Raw genomic sequence first — 15,447 nt, 5'->3', positions numbered from 1 at the left:
AAATAAGGACAGAAAAAGTGCCAAAAGAACAAGTTCTCGTGTCAAGAAGAAGGAGAGAAAAATCAATCTCACAACTAACCAATAAAATCAAGATTTAAAGGACAGCCTGTTGGTTCAACTTTTAGAGCATAGTGCAGACACGACCCATGGCCTGTGACTGACTGTCCCATCCTTACAGAGAGCATAGCATGTTACAGTCGTGATCCGTGGTCTGTGGCTGACTTTCCCATCCTTAGAGAACATAGCGTGGTGCAATAGTGACCTATGGCCTGTGACTGACTGTCCCAGCCTTACAGAGAGCATTGCATAGCGGGATGCAGACACGACCCACGGTCTGTGACTGACTGTTGCAACCTTACAGGGAGCACAGCATAGCAGGTGTAATAGTGACCCACGACCTGTGACTGACTCTGTCCAGCCTTTCCGGGCTTACAGATGAGAGCACAGCACGGTACAGTCGTGATCAGTGGTCTGTGACTCTGTGCAATCCTTACAGAGAGCATAGCATGGTACAGACACGACCCACGGCCTGTGACTGGCTGTCCCATCCTTACAGGGAGCGTAGCATAGCGTGGTGCAGACACGACCCACGGCCTGTGACTGGCTGTCCCATCCTTACAGAGAGCATAGCGTAGCGTGGTACAGTAGTGACCCATGGCCTGTGACTGACTGTCCCAGCCTTACAGAGAGCGTAGCATAGCGTGGTGCAATAGTGACCCATAGCCTTTGACTGACTGTCCCAGCCTTACAAAGAGCGTAGCATAGCATGGTGTAGACACGACCCACGGCCTGTGACTGACTGTCCCGGCCTTACAGAGAGTGTAGCATAGCTGGTGTAATAGTGACCCACAGCCTGTGACTGACTGTCCTAGCCTTACAGAGAGTGTAGCATAGCTGGTGTAATAGTGACCCACGGCCTGTGACTGACTCTGTCCAGCCTTTCCGGGCTTACAGAGCAGAGCACAGCACGGTACAGTCGTGATCAGTGGTCTGTGACTGACTGCGTCCCAGCCTTTCTGTCCTTTCTGAGGATAGGATGGCATGTTCCATTCGTGGCCTAACCTCCGCACTCTTTCAGAGCCAGGCCATGACTGACTGCGCCCCTGCCCTTCCAGATGTCCCGGCCTCCCTGGATCCACATAGTTGAGAATTGTCTGGTGCCACAGGCGTTCAGTGTTGGAGTATGTCTGGTTCTGCTGCACTCAGTGTCATTCTCCATCCCCCCCCCCCCCCCCCCCCCCCCCCCCCCCATCTGCTCAATATGTAATCAGGAGGGGCGAGAAGTGCCCACTTCACACCTCTGTAACCAGTGTGTGTCTCCCTGGAAGAGCGGACGCCTGCAGGCTCCTGGCCGCTGAGCCAGTGTTCACCGGCTATTACTCTGCCTGACGTGTGATCTTCGGCACAGGCAGAAGCATCCTTGCCCGGGGCGCAGCGGACCCCTACACCCACCTGCTGGTCGGGGACTGAGCGCGAAAAGAGAACATTAGATTCACCCGAGCCCCGTGCACAGCGGAGAGGCGGCCAGCAGGGATTCACATCAAACCAGCTAAAAATACACTTTTCGATGGGGAACGCATTCGAGCAACCCTCGCCCTTCTCGTAACTTTGACACTGTGCCTTAGGTTTGGTGATAAATAAACACACACTGAGGCCTCTCACCACAGTTTTCACCGACTTCACAGCTTGAGAAAGGTTCTAAAGTGCAATCGCACAACAGTAAACCAGTGTCCACATCCCACTTAAAATACAGCTCATCAGTTCTTTCCTTAACATGTATTTTAAAATCGATTTAATTAAGTGCAGTCAAAGACCACTGAGTCTTGGGTTGACAAAGGCGGGTCTTCGGGGCTCCCCCACCAATCAGGGCCAGCGAGAAAGTAATTCTGTTTCTGCCAGTTTCAGAAATGTTTCAAGCCTTCGTGATCCTCGGTGGCATAGTGGGCCAGCTGTCCAGGACATCTGTAGCCCAGGCCAGCTCTAGCGCTGACGGCCCCTGGTGCGACAGGCTTTTCTGGCACCCCTCACCCATGATCTCCTCGGATTCCCTCACTGCCACCTGGCAAAAGTGCCCCTCATCTCTCCATAGTGCCTCTCTCACATACATTTCATTTCATTTAAAGCGCCGGTCAAGTCTGGCTTTACCAATCCACTCCGCTATCTACATAAAATACAGATCTGTCCTTTGCAGCAGGCACATTAACCCTCTGAGCAACATTATGGCGATTTGCAGCTGCCACTAGACAAAGCCCCATCTCGCTCTTCCTAGCAGGAAGTTTAATCACAAGAGTTATCTGGAGATTTGTATCCCTGCCTGAAAGCTGGATGCACAAGGAACTCTGCAGCAGGTTCTTTTAAATCATGCTATTGGTAAACACTGTGTCCCTTCTGAGGTCAGTGCTCCACTCCAACTCAGCGCAATGTGGCCGCACCCTTCGCACTGACCTAAATCTGGCACTATCTGTACCCCACTCGTCACAAGAACCCCGAAGACCTGGCAGGGCTGAGGAAATAAATTAACAGGTCATGGACCACTTTGGGTCTTGTTCCAGTTACTAAGGATCTAAATGTGTAGCTTAATGTCCTGCATCTAGCACAGTGCAAGTCCTGCCCTTGCCGCAATGCACACACAGCAATGGTGACGAGGAGAGGGTCATTCTGCTGTCTTCTGCTGCATGTCAAGATGCATGACGTGCAGCATGAACCCATTTCCACCACAGTGCAGCCTGGGTCCCCCAGGTCTAATATGGCTGTGTGCCTGCGACTGACACACTAATCGTGACCCCCTCGTGCACTCGCTGGGCCCATTGGAGGTGCTGGTACTGAAGGTGAACCCCTGCTTAGTGCCACACTGTGGTGGTGCAGTTACCTGGGAGCTGATGGAGCAGAGTTTTGCTGAGTGATTGAAACTCTGCCTAGAGAGACCCGGTGGCCTGAAGAAGGGCAAGTGCAGAGAAACGCATCTCAGGCTGACACTGCCCTTGCCCAGCTTCTTTACATTAATGCATAGTGTTGCTAAGTGATTGAAACTCTGCCTAGAGAGACCCGGTGGCCTGAAGAAGCACAAATGCAGAGAGATGCGTCTCGGGCTCTCCTTAGCAGTGAGGAGCTGACACTGCCCCTGTTCAGCTTCTTTACATGAATGCAGAGCAGAGTGTCGCTGAGTGATTGAAACACTGCCTAGAGAGGCCCAGCGGCCTGAAGAGGCGCAAGTGCAGAGAGACGCGCCCCAGGCACTCCTTAGCAGTGAGTGGCTGGCACTGCCACGGTTCAGCTTTTTTACATGAATGCAGAGAGTTGTGTAAGCAACTCTGTAAAAACAGAAATTTAATAGTAAAACGACAAGGACGTTCGCCATCCACCTGCAGTGCACCCAATATTACTCCTGGTCTACAAAAGAAAAATAAAGAAGAAATGTTCGGAAAAGCACATAGTGGATATTGACAAAACTAGCTCAATAAGCTGTAGGACCACCTGGAGCAAGTGGGATTTAGAGGACAAGGTGAACAGCAGCTCTAGCCATGTCTAACACAAAAACTGTACACACAAGTACATGTACTTTCCTCCAGCAATAGAATTTTCCCCAACAATTGGGTTCTTAGGCTAAGAAACAGTTGTGCATTAGACTCCTTCCTGATACAGTAGATAACATTTGTTTAACAGCACATTCTTCCCATTGTGGATACAACTTTGAAAACATTTGCCAAGGCTGCACGAGAACATCATATCTCATTCGCTAGTCTTGCCATGCCACCAGTGGCTGAGGTCTGTAAAATTGTGCTCTTCCTGCAAAACCTTTGAAATGTCAAATATAAGATAGTGCTTAGTTTTGGGTATCACCAGGGATAAAAGTGCAACACCGAGTGTTGATTACCTTGCACGCCCCATCCTCCTTAGCCTGAATCAAATCTAAAGCTGTTCTGTTTTGCATAGCCATACCATGCATCACAGCCATTTCTTCAGTAATGTTAGATAGGGCAGCAGTCGTGTCATTAACCAACCTCTCAATCAGCTGGGCTTGTTTTCTTATTTGTACTACTTTCAGAGTTATGCCAATCAAAGGGATCATTGCTGAAAAAAGTGCTGACGTCTGCATCCCTCCTCGAATGGTAAAAAAAGAACATTTTTCAGTTGTAGCAACACAAAAGGATGATACACGTAGTGCTGAAACTTTTCAAACACTCACCCCCAGTCACAGATCTGTATTAAATCAATTGTTCTTTTTCTCACAATTTCACCCCAGTTTGGCCCCTGCCATATGCAAATCAGTCTTGACCCTGCTCCCCATGGGAACAGTCCAGCCCAAAATACCAAGTCTGGTCCTCCCTCGACTGGAAACCAGCATCCTGGGATCGGTTTCAGGATATCACCCCTCATCATCCAAACTATCTTGAATCCAGTGTCACAGTGATCAAGTCACATCTGGGCATACCCTGGCCACTTCAGCTTTAACAACATTAAAAGATGATGGATGGAGTGCTTAAACTTTTTAATCACTCACCCCCAGATCTGGGTTAAATCCATTGTCCTTTTGCTCACCATGTAACCCAGTTTGGACCCAGCCATATGTAAATCAGTCTTGACCCAGCTCCCCATTGTAACAGTCCAGCCCGAACCTCCAAGCCTTTCCTAGACCAGAAACAAGCGTCCTGGGACCAGTTTCAGAGTATCACTTCTATTTATTGGTTAGGTCTCCACCCATTTTGAAAACCTACAGATCACACCCAGTACATGTCGGTAGCCCCCGCATGGAGGTTGTTCTGTGAGTTTAATCTGCTTTCTCCCAAAAAGTCTATAGGCAAAATGGGGTGGACTCATTGTAACCACAGTTCCTTCCCCTATGTTGCTCTTTTGGCACAACAGACGTGAGTAATAGCCTTGAGCACACTTTTGAAAAATCTCATTCCACCATGTCTGAAAGCTGGCTGTCATTGCATCTCTTCCTCAATGTGTCAGCATGTGAAACAGTTTCACCATTTGTGTCAAGCGTTTGGAACACCACTCTCTCCTCAATTGACCCACACCCCTCTTTATTGTGCTTGCAACCTTTTCGCTCCCACTCTTCTTCTTGTTCGGTGTAGTTTGTATAATCTTTGGCCAGCTCACATGTTGCTGTGGCAGCTTTTCCTTCACATATTGCATCACCTTCTTATATCTTTCCATTACTATTGATGAGGGCTCAAACCTTGGTACTCACATGCTGAGGTTCTGCCGCTGGCCTCCCAGACACCTTGCCAATATCCCACAAATCCTTGGACACTATAATGCAAACCTCTGATTGACTTTCACACGTGAAGGGGCTACCCCTTTGTCAGACTTGCTCATAAACCCCAAGAAGAGCCGGCTTTCCCCTGAGGGAAGATACACCATTTTACTTCATTAGCGTGCCTTTCTTCATTCACTCTATAGTGATGAGAAAGGGAAGACAATTCTGATCTACCTTCCACCTCTCACAGCCATCATGACGGAAGTCTGTGTGCTCTTTGATTAACTGTTTACTCCTCGTCCCCCGCCCTATGCTTCTTATCGCATTCAAGAGCTACTAGGGTTATGCGTGTACCACTTACCGATGCAGCCAAGTGGGCCCATGAGCAGAGGTCCACATATTAAGACAATATCCCTCTGTTTGGCGTGCCTTTTGAGACGTCAGAGCAGACTGTGCTCGCCAGAAGGAATTCCAAGAGGGAAAAAAACCTCTGCTGACGGCTGGAACTGCTGAGCAGGAAAAGATGACCACAATTGGAAGGCAGAGGAGAGTCCAGAAGAAGACGACAAAGGATCTGTGCTGAAAACTGAGAATATATAAAAGACAAAGAAAATCCAAAGTAACAGGATAAGCCAGCAGGATACAAAGATATGCCAGGCAGAAGAAAGACGCACCATTGGTGCGTGGACACCTCAGCAGGAAGTAAAGATTGTTACAACGCAAAGAAAATGAAGAACTCTGTGCCTTGTATACCCATAGAATGTAAGGGACATAACAGGAAGTAAGCTGCAACCATATTGGATAGGGAAGGAATAATAGAGAAAAGAGAGAAACCGCCATACTAGAATGGAGTATACACTGTTCCCTGAGCATACAGGGAACAAGAAAAGTAGGACAAAAAGGGGTAGAACATGGCCCCAGAAAGAAGGTGAGTGTGTACTACATATGTGGCATAGGAACCGTGGCTCAGAATGTTAATTTTGTGCTTCCATGGCTGCCGCTCAGTCCTGCAGCATGCCTAATACATTCTTTATGCAGCCACCGCGGAGTTGATCCACAGTGCCAGAACAATCTCAGCGGGCTGTGGCGCTGACCTGCGGCATTCCCCGAAGAAGGAGGGAGGTGCTGCGCCGCTGCCCCTGGTGTTAGGGTAGGTTGTGCTGCGCCCGCGGCGCCACACACCAAGGCTTTGGCAAGACATAGAGTAAGTTGAGAGACAAGGTATCTTGGAGATGCCAGTTCAAGATGCTGACTCATGCCTACAATGCCCTGCACAACGAAGGATCAGCTTACGTCAACAAACACCTGACCTTCCACCAACCGACCAGGCACCTATGATCAGCTTCCCTCTCCCTAGCAGACACCCTCCGGATCTGTTGAGCCAATGGCAGAGGACGTTGCTTCTCTCACCTGGCAGCCAAGGCCCGGAACAACCTCCCCCTGCACCTCCAGAGCGCACTATCGCTCTAGCGATTCATAAGAGAACTAAAGACCTGGATGTTCGAATGATTATTCCTCCACGCAGCAACATACAGCTCCAGCGCCTTGAGACCCTCACATGTGATTTGCCATGCTCTATAAATGTTTGATTGATTGATGACCATGTAAAGCCAAAACTCTAACAAGAAAATGGCCACATATAAATACCTCAGAAAATGAAAACCAACAATGGCCCATCATTCCAAACGAATGACTTCCGGAAGTGCACCTTGGAAGGATCCCATCCCGCTGACCACAGGCCGCCGGGGGAAAATGAACAATTTCCTTTATTTCTCTCTCTCCATAAATGTGTATATACGTATTCCTCATCATATGCATCCTTACCCCTTTTACCTTAGCCTTAAATATGCATTTAATGTTGCATAATATTCATAATGGGTTTTAAGTTAGTTACAACGTATTATTCAGTGAAAGGTAATACATTTTACTTTTTGAAAATGTGTTGCCAGATTACAAATATGTATTTTGAATCCAAATTTCATTTTTATGTTGTAGAACGCAATGATTAATTTGGTCTAAGATGTTTTGATAATGTTTTGTTATTGTAAAAAGATGTTTTGGAAAAGATGTCGTCACATGCTCCCCATTTATAAGCTCTTCCAAAACCAAATCCTATCCCATCACCACAGAAACCTGTCCTGGGTACAAGGCAAAGATAGTCACCCTCACAATTCCCTCAGTCTCCACATAGGTGCCTTGGAGGCCCGCACCAGTATACTCCACCCGCCACATCTTCACCTTGTTCATCTGCATGATGATCTAAGCTCAGGCCTGCAAGCTCCCAGAAGCCAATTACTTCCACACTGTGCACTGTGGAGAGCTACAAGAAATGAATAAACCTGACGTCTGGGTCGCGTGGAAAGATGGGAAGTGTCTGAATCAAAGCAGAAACTGATGTATTGGTGTCTCTGTGAGATGAGGTGCACTGTGCCGGTTCATGAGTGAACGTCAAGGGCACACAATGTCCCAATCAAAATCACATTTTGTGTCCTGCAGAATGAAAACGGGCCATCTTCGGTTACTGAAGTTTCTATCAGTGTAAATAAATTTACGCTCTTTTGTGAATAATGGTCAAATCAAGGAATAATGATTCTTTGTGTGTTTAAGACCCCAGTGTTCTGCATCCACCAAAGCCTCTGTCCACCTTTTTTGGTCGCAGTCTACCAGACAGCACAGCTATCTGGTTTGCTAACGACATCTTGGGGACTTTCAGAAAGTTGACCGAGGAGTGCATTGCGCCCGTTGATTACCATTGGCTTTGTGGTTGGTAACTCACATTTTCTGGCTTTCTTTTGCTGGCTTTATTTGCATTAGGCTGTCCAGGTTCAGTTTGTCCCTCTAGTTGCCTTAACCGTGTTTACTGTATTCTGCCACAAACTCCTTTTCTTTAAACAGGCCTTTAAATATTGTTCTTATCACATTTGCTGTGCATTCAAAGGCAGAGGTCAAATATCAGGCACTGTCTTCCAAGGGTGCTTGTTTACTTTTCTTTCTCTGACTTCACAGGGAAAGGATTTATGTGAAAATCTTGCTGGATACTTGGGGTAGGAAAGAGGTCTTTTCTAGCACAGGACAACATTTAATTGAACTGTGTAAATATTTCAGAAAACATATGAATTAGGAATGCATTTTTGGTATTTCTGAAGTGTTTTTGGAAACAAATATTTCAATGTGAAAAAAACAAAAAATTACCCTAGGTGATGCAATTTTCATCCATTTTCATCCGTGCACTGTTGTAGTTTTATTAATAAAACTGTATGTCTTTGCAAGTGTAATGGTCATTTCAATTGCAAATGTGTTGTCTGTAATGGCAGTGTGTTACCACACTATGCATACTCCACTTTCTCACTCGACGCCACTCTACTCTGCACCACTCCACACCACTGTACTCTACTCTGCACCACTTTACACCACTCCACGTCACTGTCCTCTGCGCCACTACGCCACTGCATGCTACGCCTCTCTTCTCCAGCCTGCACTGCTCTACTCTATGCCAATGCACTCTTTGCCACTCTACTCTACACCAGTGCATTCAGCACCACTCAACACCACTGTACACTACTCTGAACCACTCCACTTTACACCGCGCCAGGTCACTGCACTCTCCACCACTCTGCCCTACACCACTGCATGCTACGCCTCTCTTCTCTACCCTGCACCACTCTGCTATATGTCAATTTACTCTTTGACGCTCTAATCTACACCAGTGCATTCTGCACCACTCAACACCACTGTACACTACTCTGAACCACTCTACTTTACACCACTCCATGTCACTGCACTCTGCACCAATCCGCTCTAAGCCTCTGCATGCTACGCCTCTCTTCTCCACCCTGCACTGGTCTACTATATGCCAATGCACTCTTCGCCACTCTACACCAGTGCATTCTGCACCACTCAATACCACTGCACTTTACTCTGCACCACTCCACGTCACTGCACTCTGCACCACTCTGCTCTACACCACTGCATGCTACGCCTCTCTTTTCTACCCTGCACCAATCCACACCACTGTACTCTACCCTGCACCACTCCACTTTACACCACTCCACGTCACTGCACTCTGCACCACTCTGGTCTATGCCACTGCATGCTACGCCTCTCTTCTCTACCCTGCACCACTCTACTATATGCCAATTTACTCTTCGACGCTCTAATCTACACCAGTGCATTCTGCACCACTCAACACCACTGCACTTTACTCTGCACCACTCCGCTCGATGGCTCTGCATGCTATGCCTCTCTTCTCTACCCTGCACCACTCCACTTTACACCACTCTACATCACTGCACTCTGCACCACTCTGCTCTATGCCACTGCATGCTACGCCTCTCTTCTCTACCCTGCATCACTCCACTTTACACCACTCTACATCACTGCACTCTGCACCACTCTGCTCTATGCCACTGCATGCTACGCCTCTCTTCTCTACCCTGCATCACTCCACTTTACACCACTCTACATCACTGCACTCTGCACCACTCTGCTCTATGCCACTGCATGCTACGCCTCTCTTCTCTACCCTGCACCACTCCACTTTACACCACTCCACGTCACCCCCCCCCCCCCCCCCCCCCCACTGCCTGCGACCTTTCTGCGCTTGCAGACAGTGCAAGCGCTGGGAACTATTGGAGAAAAATTAGGGTATGTTGTTATTTAATTGATATTCGTTTTTTGGGGGGTAGAAATTGGTAAAATCCTGCGTTACATGAAATAAGCAGATGTCTTTTCCCACCATTCCAAAAGTTTGGAAAGATGTCCGCATTTGTATGGGGTTATGTTTGCATGTCGGTGAATACCTTTTTGACCGCTGTAATGAACTCGTTTAATATACACCTTTCACTAAGCAAGCACCTGTTGGAAATAAAATCCAATCCGAACCAAAAAGACCCACGAACCAGCAGCTCTGCAGAGGCGACACCATCCTCCCCAGCGGCTGATCTCCTTCCTGCATAAGATCACACCGAGCGTCAGTGGCGCGCTGTGAGTTGAATGATTGAGCTGCTGCTCAGCACTTCGACCAACTCTGTGTTGTTGTTTTTTTTCTTTTTTAATACATTTTGTTTTTTCCCCAAATAACAGACAGTGGCTTTCAGTCCCCAAATATAGTCTACAATGTCACTAGTGTATGTTTTAACATATCCGGTATTTAAATTAGCTCTGCGTTGCAAGTTCTGGACTTGATTACCAAATGGGACGTCAGACGCAGGTCCTTCCCTATCAGGTGGGCGTGTCCTTCTGTGCATTAAAGTATGAAGATTGTGACGTTCATGAATATAATCCATAACTATTGCCCCTGACGTGTTGTGTTTCTTCCTCAGTGACCCCTCACCGGAGCGGTGCCCGAGCCCAGGGGCACCATGACCCCCGCTGCCCTGGCCGTCTGTCGGGCCCTGAGAGGGGCTTCTGGGAGCTTCGGCCGCCTGCCCTCGCCTTTGTGCCCCCGCTCCATGAATAGGTGGGTGACGTGGGGACCCTAAAGTGATGCGCCCGCAGGTTTCTCTGCCAGGGATGGGGGCAGCCAGGAGGACCAGGGTCCCGTGCAGGCCTGGCGCCCTGGTAGGTTATGGGGCATTTGGAGAGACTCTTGGCCTGTGTGGGAACCGGGGTCCAGGGCTTTTGGGGAGACCCAGGGCTTCTGTGGGGACGAGGAGTTTTGGGGGACGCTGGGACAGCTATTAGGAATGAAGGCTTCTGTGGAACAAGGGCCTTCGTGGGGACCAGGGGTTTGTGTTGGGATTGAGATTGTGAGGGTCGTTTAGGAAGACTCGTGGGTTCAGTGGGAACTGGGTTCCAGGGCTTTTGGGGGGGTCCCGCAGTTTCGGGGAAAGCTGGGACAGTTGTTGAGACCGAAGGCTATTGTGGGGCAGGGCTTTCTTGGGGGACATGGGGCCTGTTTTGGGGCCATGGTTTTGAGGGGCGTTCTTTGGGAAATTGGGAATTCTAGCCGCCTGGGGCGTCGATGCAGGCCGAGTGCTTCAATAGCCGGGCTTCTGTGAGGATGGGGGCCGCCCCCATTACTTGGAGTGACCAGGCGCCCCGTATTTGTCGGGACAGACCCGTTTTTTCAGCAGCTGTCTCGACACATTCCACTAAATTTGTCTCGCGTCCCGGTTTTCAGCAGAGCAAGGCTGCAAACGGTGAGAGGCAGTTTGCGGTGTTTGAAAGCAGGACAGGTTAGAAGCTGTAATCACAAAACAATGCAATTAACAGGCATGATACTGGGTTTAAAAATAGCTTTTGATTTTTTCACTTGGTTCCTCCTACTGTGTTTCTGTGATGAAGAGGGCTGTCACTTAGGTCATTCTGTGGCCCTTGGCGGATGTGAAATTGGGTCCCTCTTCTATTTTTGGGAAATGTCTCGGTTTTTGCTTTTCGGAATCTGGTCACCCAGCGATTAGTATAGGGGGGTGGGATTGCAGCCTTACAGGGAAGGGGTCTTCCGTGGGGATCACTGGAGACTTCTGGGGATGGGGCGTTTCTGTGGGGTATGTGCCTTCTGGGGTAGATGGGCTTCTGTGTGCTTGAGGTCTGAGGGGATGAGGGAGGGTTTGTGGGACCGGGGCTTGTGGAGGGGGAGGGGAGGGGGGAGTGGACAGATTCTGTTGAGACCAGGAACTCCTGAGCAAGTAAGTCTTCTTTGGGATCTGGGGTGCTGTGGGGACCAGGGCTGAGATGCACCTGGATTTCTGTGGAGATCAGTGGCGCCTTCTGTGAGTCAGGCTGGCATCTCTGTGGACCAGAAGGTCTAGTGGGGACTAGGGGTTGTGGGTTACCTCGAGGGGCCGAGGCCTTCTTTGGTGGCTAGTGCCATCTGTGAGGACCGTTTCTGTGGGTCTCTGGAGCCTGGGAGAGGGCTGTGGCCTCTGTCGGTACCAGGGGCTTGTAGGCCATGGGCTTTTGGGGTCCCCTAGAGGCTTCGAAGCAGGCCAGCGGTGTGGGGGGGGACTTCTGCCTTGTGTGGGATCTCGGGCTTTTTGGGAGGTTTTGTGGGTACTAATGACTTCGGTCGCTGAATAGAGGGGCCCCCACTGCGGCCTGTTCCCCTGTAATGCACCCGAGAGCCCAGGATGGCTGTTTTTGGGGAAGGTGGAATCACGGTTCGTAACACTGACTCCAGTAGTATCCGAGCTAGAGAGATTACCTATAAATGACCTTTACCCTTTTCTGCTTCCTGCAGGAGGACCATGACATCCCAGAGGCAGACGGATCACCTGGAGAGGACGGCGTCGAACTTCCGGCAGGAGGTGAGTGCGTCAGGGCCCAGCCCACCCACAGGTAGGGCGACCAGGCGTCCCGGATTTGCTGGGACAGTCCCGGTTTTTCACCAGCTGTCCCGGCAGATTTCGGGAAATTTAGCTCATGTCCCGGTTTTTAGAGTCGCCTAAAAACTGTAAGAAGTGATTTTTTTGTTGTCTAGAATAGAAATACAAAGCAGGTGTTATTGGAAAGCTATTTAACTAACAGGCATTTTACTGGCTTTAAAATGGCATTTGATTTGTGTTCTTAGTGCCTCTTCTGTGCCTCTTCTGTGCCTCTTCTGTAATTCTGTGGTGATGAGCGCTGTCGTTCTCGGCGCTCGGTTGAAGAAAACCTGTCCTTCTTCTATTTTTGTGAAATGTCCCGGTTTTTGGCTTTAAAATTCTCGTCACCCTATCCACAAGGGCATCTTAAGCATTCTGGGGGCCCTTCGCCAAACGTATTTTGGGGAGCACTTTTTGGAACAGTTTTGAATTTATGATCCAGTTTAAGCTCTTTCACGCCCTCCTTGGCCCGGTCACTGACAGTGCACAGCCTCACTCGTCCAAATTCAAAACGTGTTCACTTCTAATATTCAGGGAGAGTGACCTGTGATTTCAGTATTGTAACACAGCAGCGGCCCACTAATATTACTACAGGTAATCTCTGTGACACCCTCCCATCTGTGAGGTCCCGTTTTGCTCTAAAAGACACCTTTTATGGATGTTGCATGAAACAAACACAACATTTCTCTGCAAAACGTATGTAATAACTCACCCATCACCAACTTTTAACATAAATTACAGAAAAACGGTATTTAAAACAATCTGTTAAAGAATTATTAAAGGCCTTCAGGGCAAGACTGCCGAACAGAGCTGGATCTACCAAGGTCCCCCCGGAAGACTGGGGTTCTGGGCCAGAGCCCACTACGCCCAGGCCTTAAAACGTCCCTGAACCCACCCATGGCTTTAAAGGTCCCGTCTCTTCGAGTGGAAGCCCTCCCCCCACCGAACTGTCTTGGGTATAAACATGTCCCCTCCCTCACCGAGGCCTTAGTTTTGAAGTCCCCTACCGTTGAGTGCAGCAGTTTCGTAATCGGCGCCTTGGAGGAATGTAGTGCGCCTAGAAGCCAGCCCTGCAGCGCCGGATTCCTACACGATCTGTTGTGCTCATAGCGCCTAATCTTTCACAGCCGCTTTGGGGGTTGAGAGCCTGGCTCCAGGCGTTCTGGCCTTGATGAGTGGCATCGCGTGACCTTTAACCCATGTCACGCTCCCTACTCGCAGCCTCGCGACCCCTTGTTCTTGGATGTCAGGACCTCCGAGTTCGCGGCTGGCCGGGGTGTAGCTATGAGTGGTGCAGCAGGTGCAGTGGCACCGTGGCAGAGGAGTCATGGGCATCTTTTAATTCCTTGCGGGGAGCAGAGAGAGCCCTTTCTCCTTGCTTGCATTAGGGGTACCATTCGCAGCTGGTTTACCACTGACGTGCCAATAAAGGACGACGGGGCCAGAATTAAGGGTGCGCTTCATTTATTCTCCATAAACCATCGAAAGGTCAGAAACTCATTTGAATGTTTAAAATGTAAATATGAGCACATTTTCAAGACAGAATGGTGCAAAGACCTGGGAAAGAAGCACGTGCCATCCCGTGGAACCAATGAGGGAGGATGAAAAAGCCAGTGGAGGGGAGAGAGGGAAGGCTGGGGTAGGGAGAGGCGTCGAAGGGAGGGAGGAAGGAAGTTAGACGTGAGAGGACGGTTGGAGGGAAGCATGTAGCAGAGTAGATGTAGACTAGATTCTCTTCTGTGGTTGCAGAATCCGCACTGCTTTGTAACAATGGCCGTCGCTAATAGGCGGCGCCTTAACTCTTGTGCGCGAGGCGTAGTTGATGCAGGCCCTGGTTAGCGCCTACTTTAGGTAATGCTGCAGTTGGCTTGCTGGCAGATTAGGTTCAGCACAGGACTGGATCTCCAAGGCCTAACAGCCTGGCCTATCATGACGCCTCTTCACCCACTGAATTAACCGATGATGCTAGCTCTGTGGCATCCAGGCTGTTTTGACCCAATGAGACAGTGATCCCGAGGCACCCTGGTGCATACCAGCCTGTGCCAGCTGAGTCTCACCAAGCCTAACATGCCCTCTTCCCAGGTGGAAAAGGAGACCTTAACAGTGGGATGGGCCTGTGAACATTGCCACCTTTTCCTGCAGGGAAGTTCTTTTATAGTTGTAACTCTCCATGAGGCTCTAATTACAATATTTGGTAACCAAATGCCAAGATCCCTCCAAGCATTGAGAGATGGGATTAACTCTACAAGACTATAAATGCAAAATAATTCGCAGATCGAGAAAAAATAAGAAACCCGCTGATTTAATGTCTCGTTTCCCCCAGAAAACTCGCATACAACACCCACCACTGCTGAGGATTGTCTAAGATACCTCATCAGACAATCCCACCTGCGTGCCCTCAGAAAGAGAAATCTGCTATGTGCCTCTAAGAAGCCTACGTGCCCTGGCAGACCTAATTTAAGGTACAAGAGCATGAAAAGATGTGCAGAGCGCATCCTAAGAATGTCATGCAAGACCTCGGGCCTTTAAAAACGTCAAAGGGGATTTTGCTCGCAGCCTAAAAGGCCGAAGGATCCTGCCTGTTCGCCCCTCGAAGGCACCAAGATCAACTGATAGAACTTACACGTGAAGGGCACAGAAGGGTGGTGGCCACCAAGAGACTCCTAAAACAAAGTGTCTGTTTTCCCAGCTTTACCATCTTGTGGAAGAGGCGATAACCATGTGTGCCAAGCACTGGGTGAAGACAGTCGATCTGAACCATTACGGATGGCTAAAATTCCAACTGGGCTTGGAGAGAAATCAATCAATCAGTCACGGTCTTGTATAGAGCACTACTCACCCATAGGAACTCAAGGCGCTGAGAAGAGGTTCTTGACTTTTTTTTGGTCCAACAGCAACTAGTCAAGATCCACATAGAAGGTCTCAACTCTAAAATAT

General features: G+C 49.1%; 1 protein-coding gene across 2 annotated transcripts in view; it reads left to right on the top strand.

Annotated features, from left to right (window-relative positions):
* Nucleotides 1–15,447, top strand: part of OXNAD1 (oxidoreductase NAD binding domain containing 1) — a 97,086-nt gene that overhangs the window by 20,894 nt on the left and 60,745 nt on the right. The window contains exons 2-4 of one of the 2 annotated variants that reach the window (XM_069212087.1): nucleotides 10,054–10,189; nucleotides 10,528–10,664; nucleotides 12,387–12,453. In XM_069212087.1, the coding sequence (XP_069068188.1) occupies nucleotides 10,567–10,664; nucleotides 12,387–12,453 (165 nt within the window). In that variant the 5' untranslated portion in view covers nucleotides 10,054–10,189; nucleotides 10,528–10,566. The remainder of the gene's footprint in view (nucleotides 1–10,053; nucleotides 10,190–10,527; nucleotides 10,665–12,386; nucleotides 12,454–15,447) is intronic. The other variant, XM_069212086.1, reaches the window with a different exon arrangement.

Source organism: Pleurodeles waltl, chromosome 10 (genome assembly GCF_031143425.1).
Source record: "Pleurodeles waltl isolate 20211129_DDA chromosome 10, aPleWal1.hap1.20221129, whole genome shotgun sequence".
NCBI lineage: Eukaryota > Metazoa > Chordata > Amphibia > Caudata > Salamandridae > Pleurodeles > Pleurodeles waltl.
This window is presented reverse-complemented; position numbering and strand designations above follow the sequence as displayed.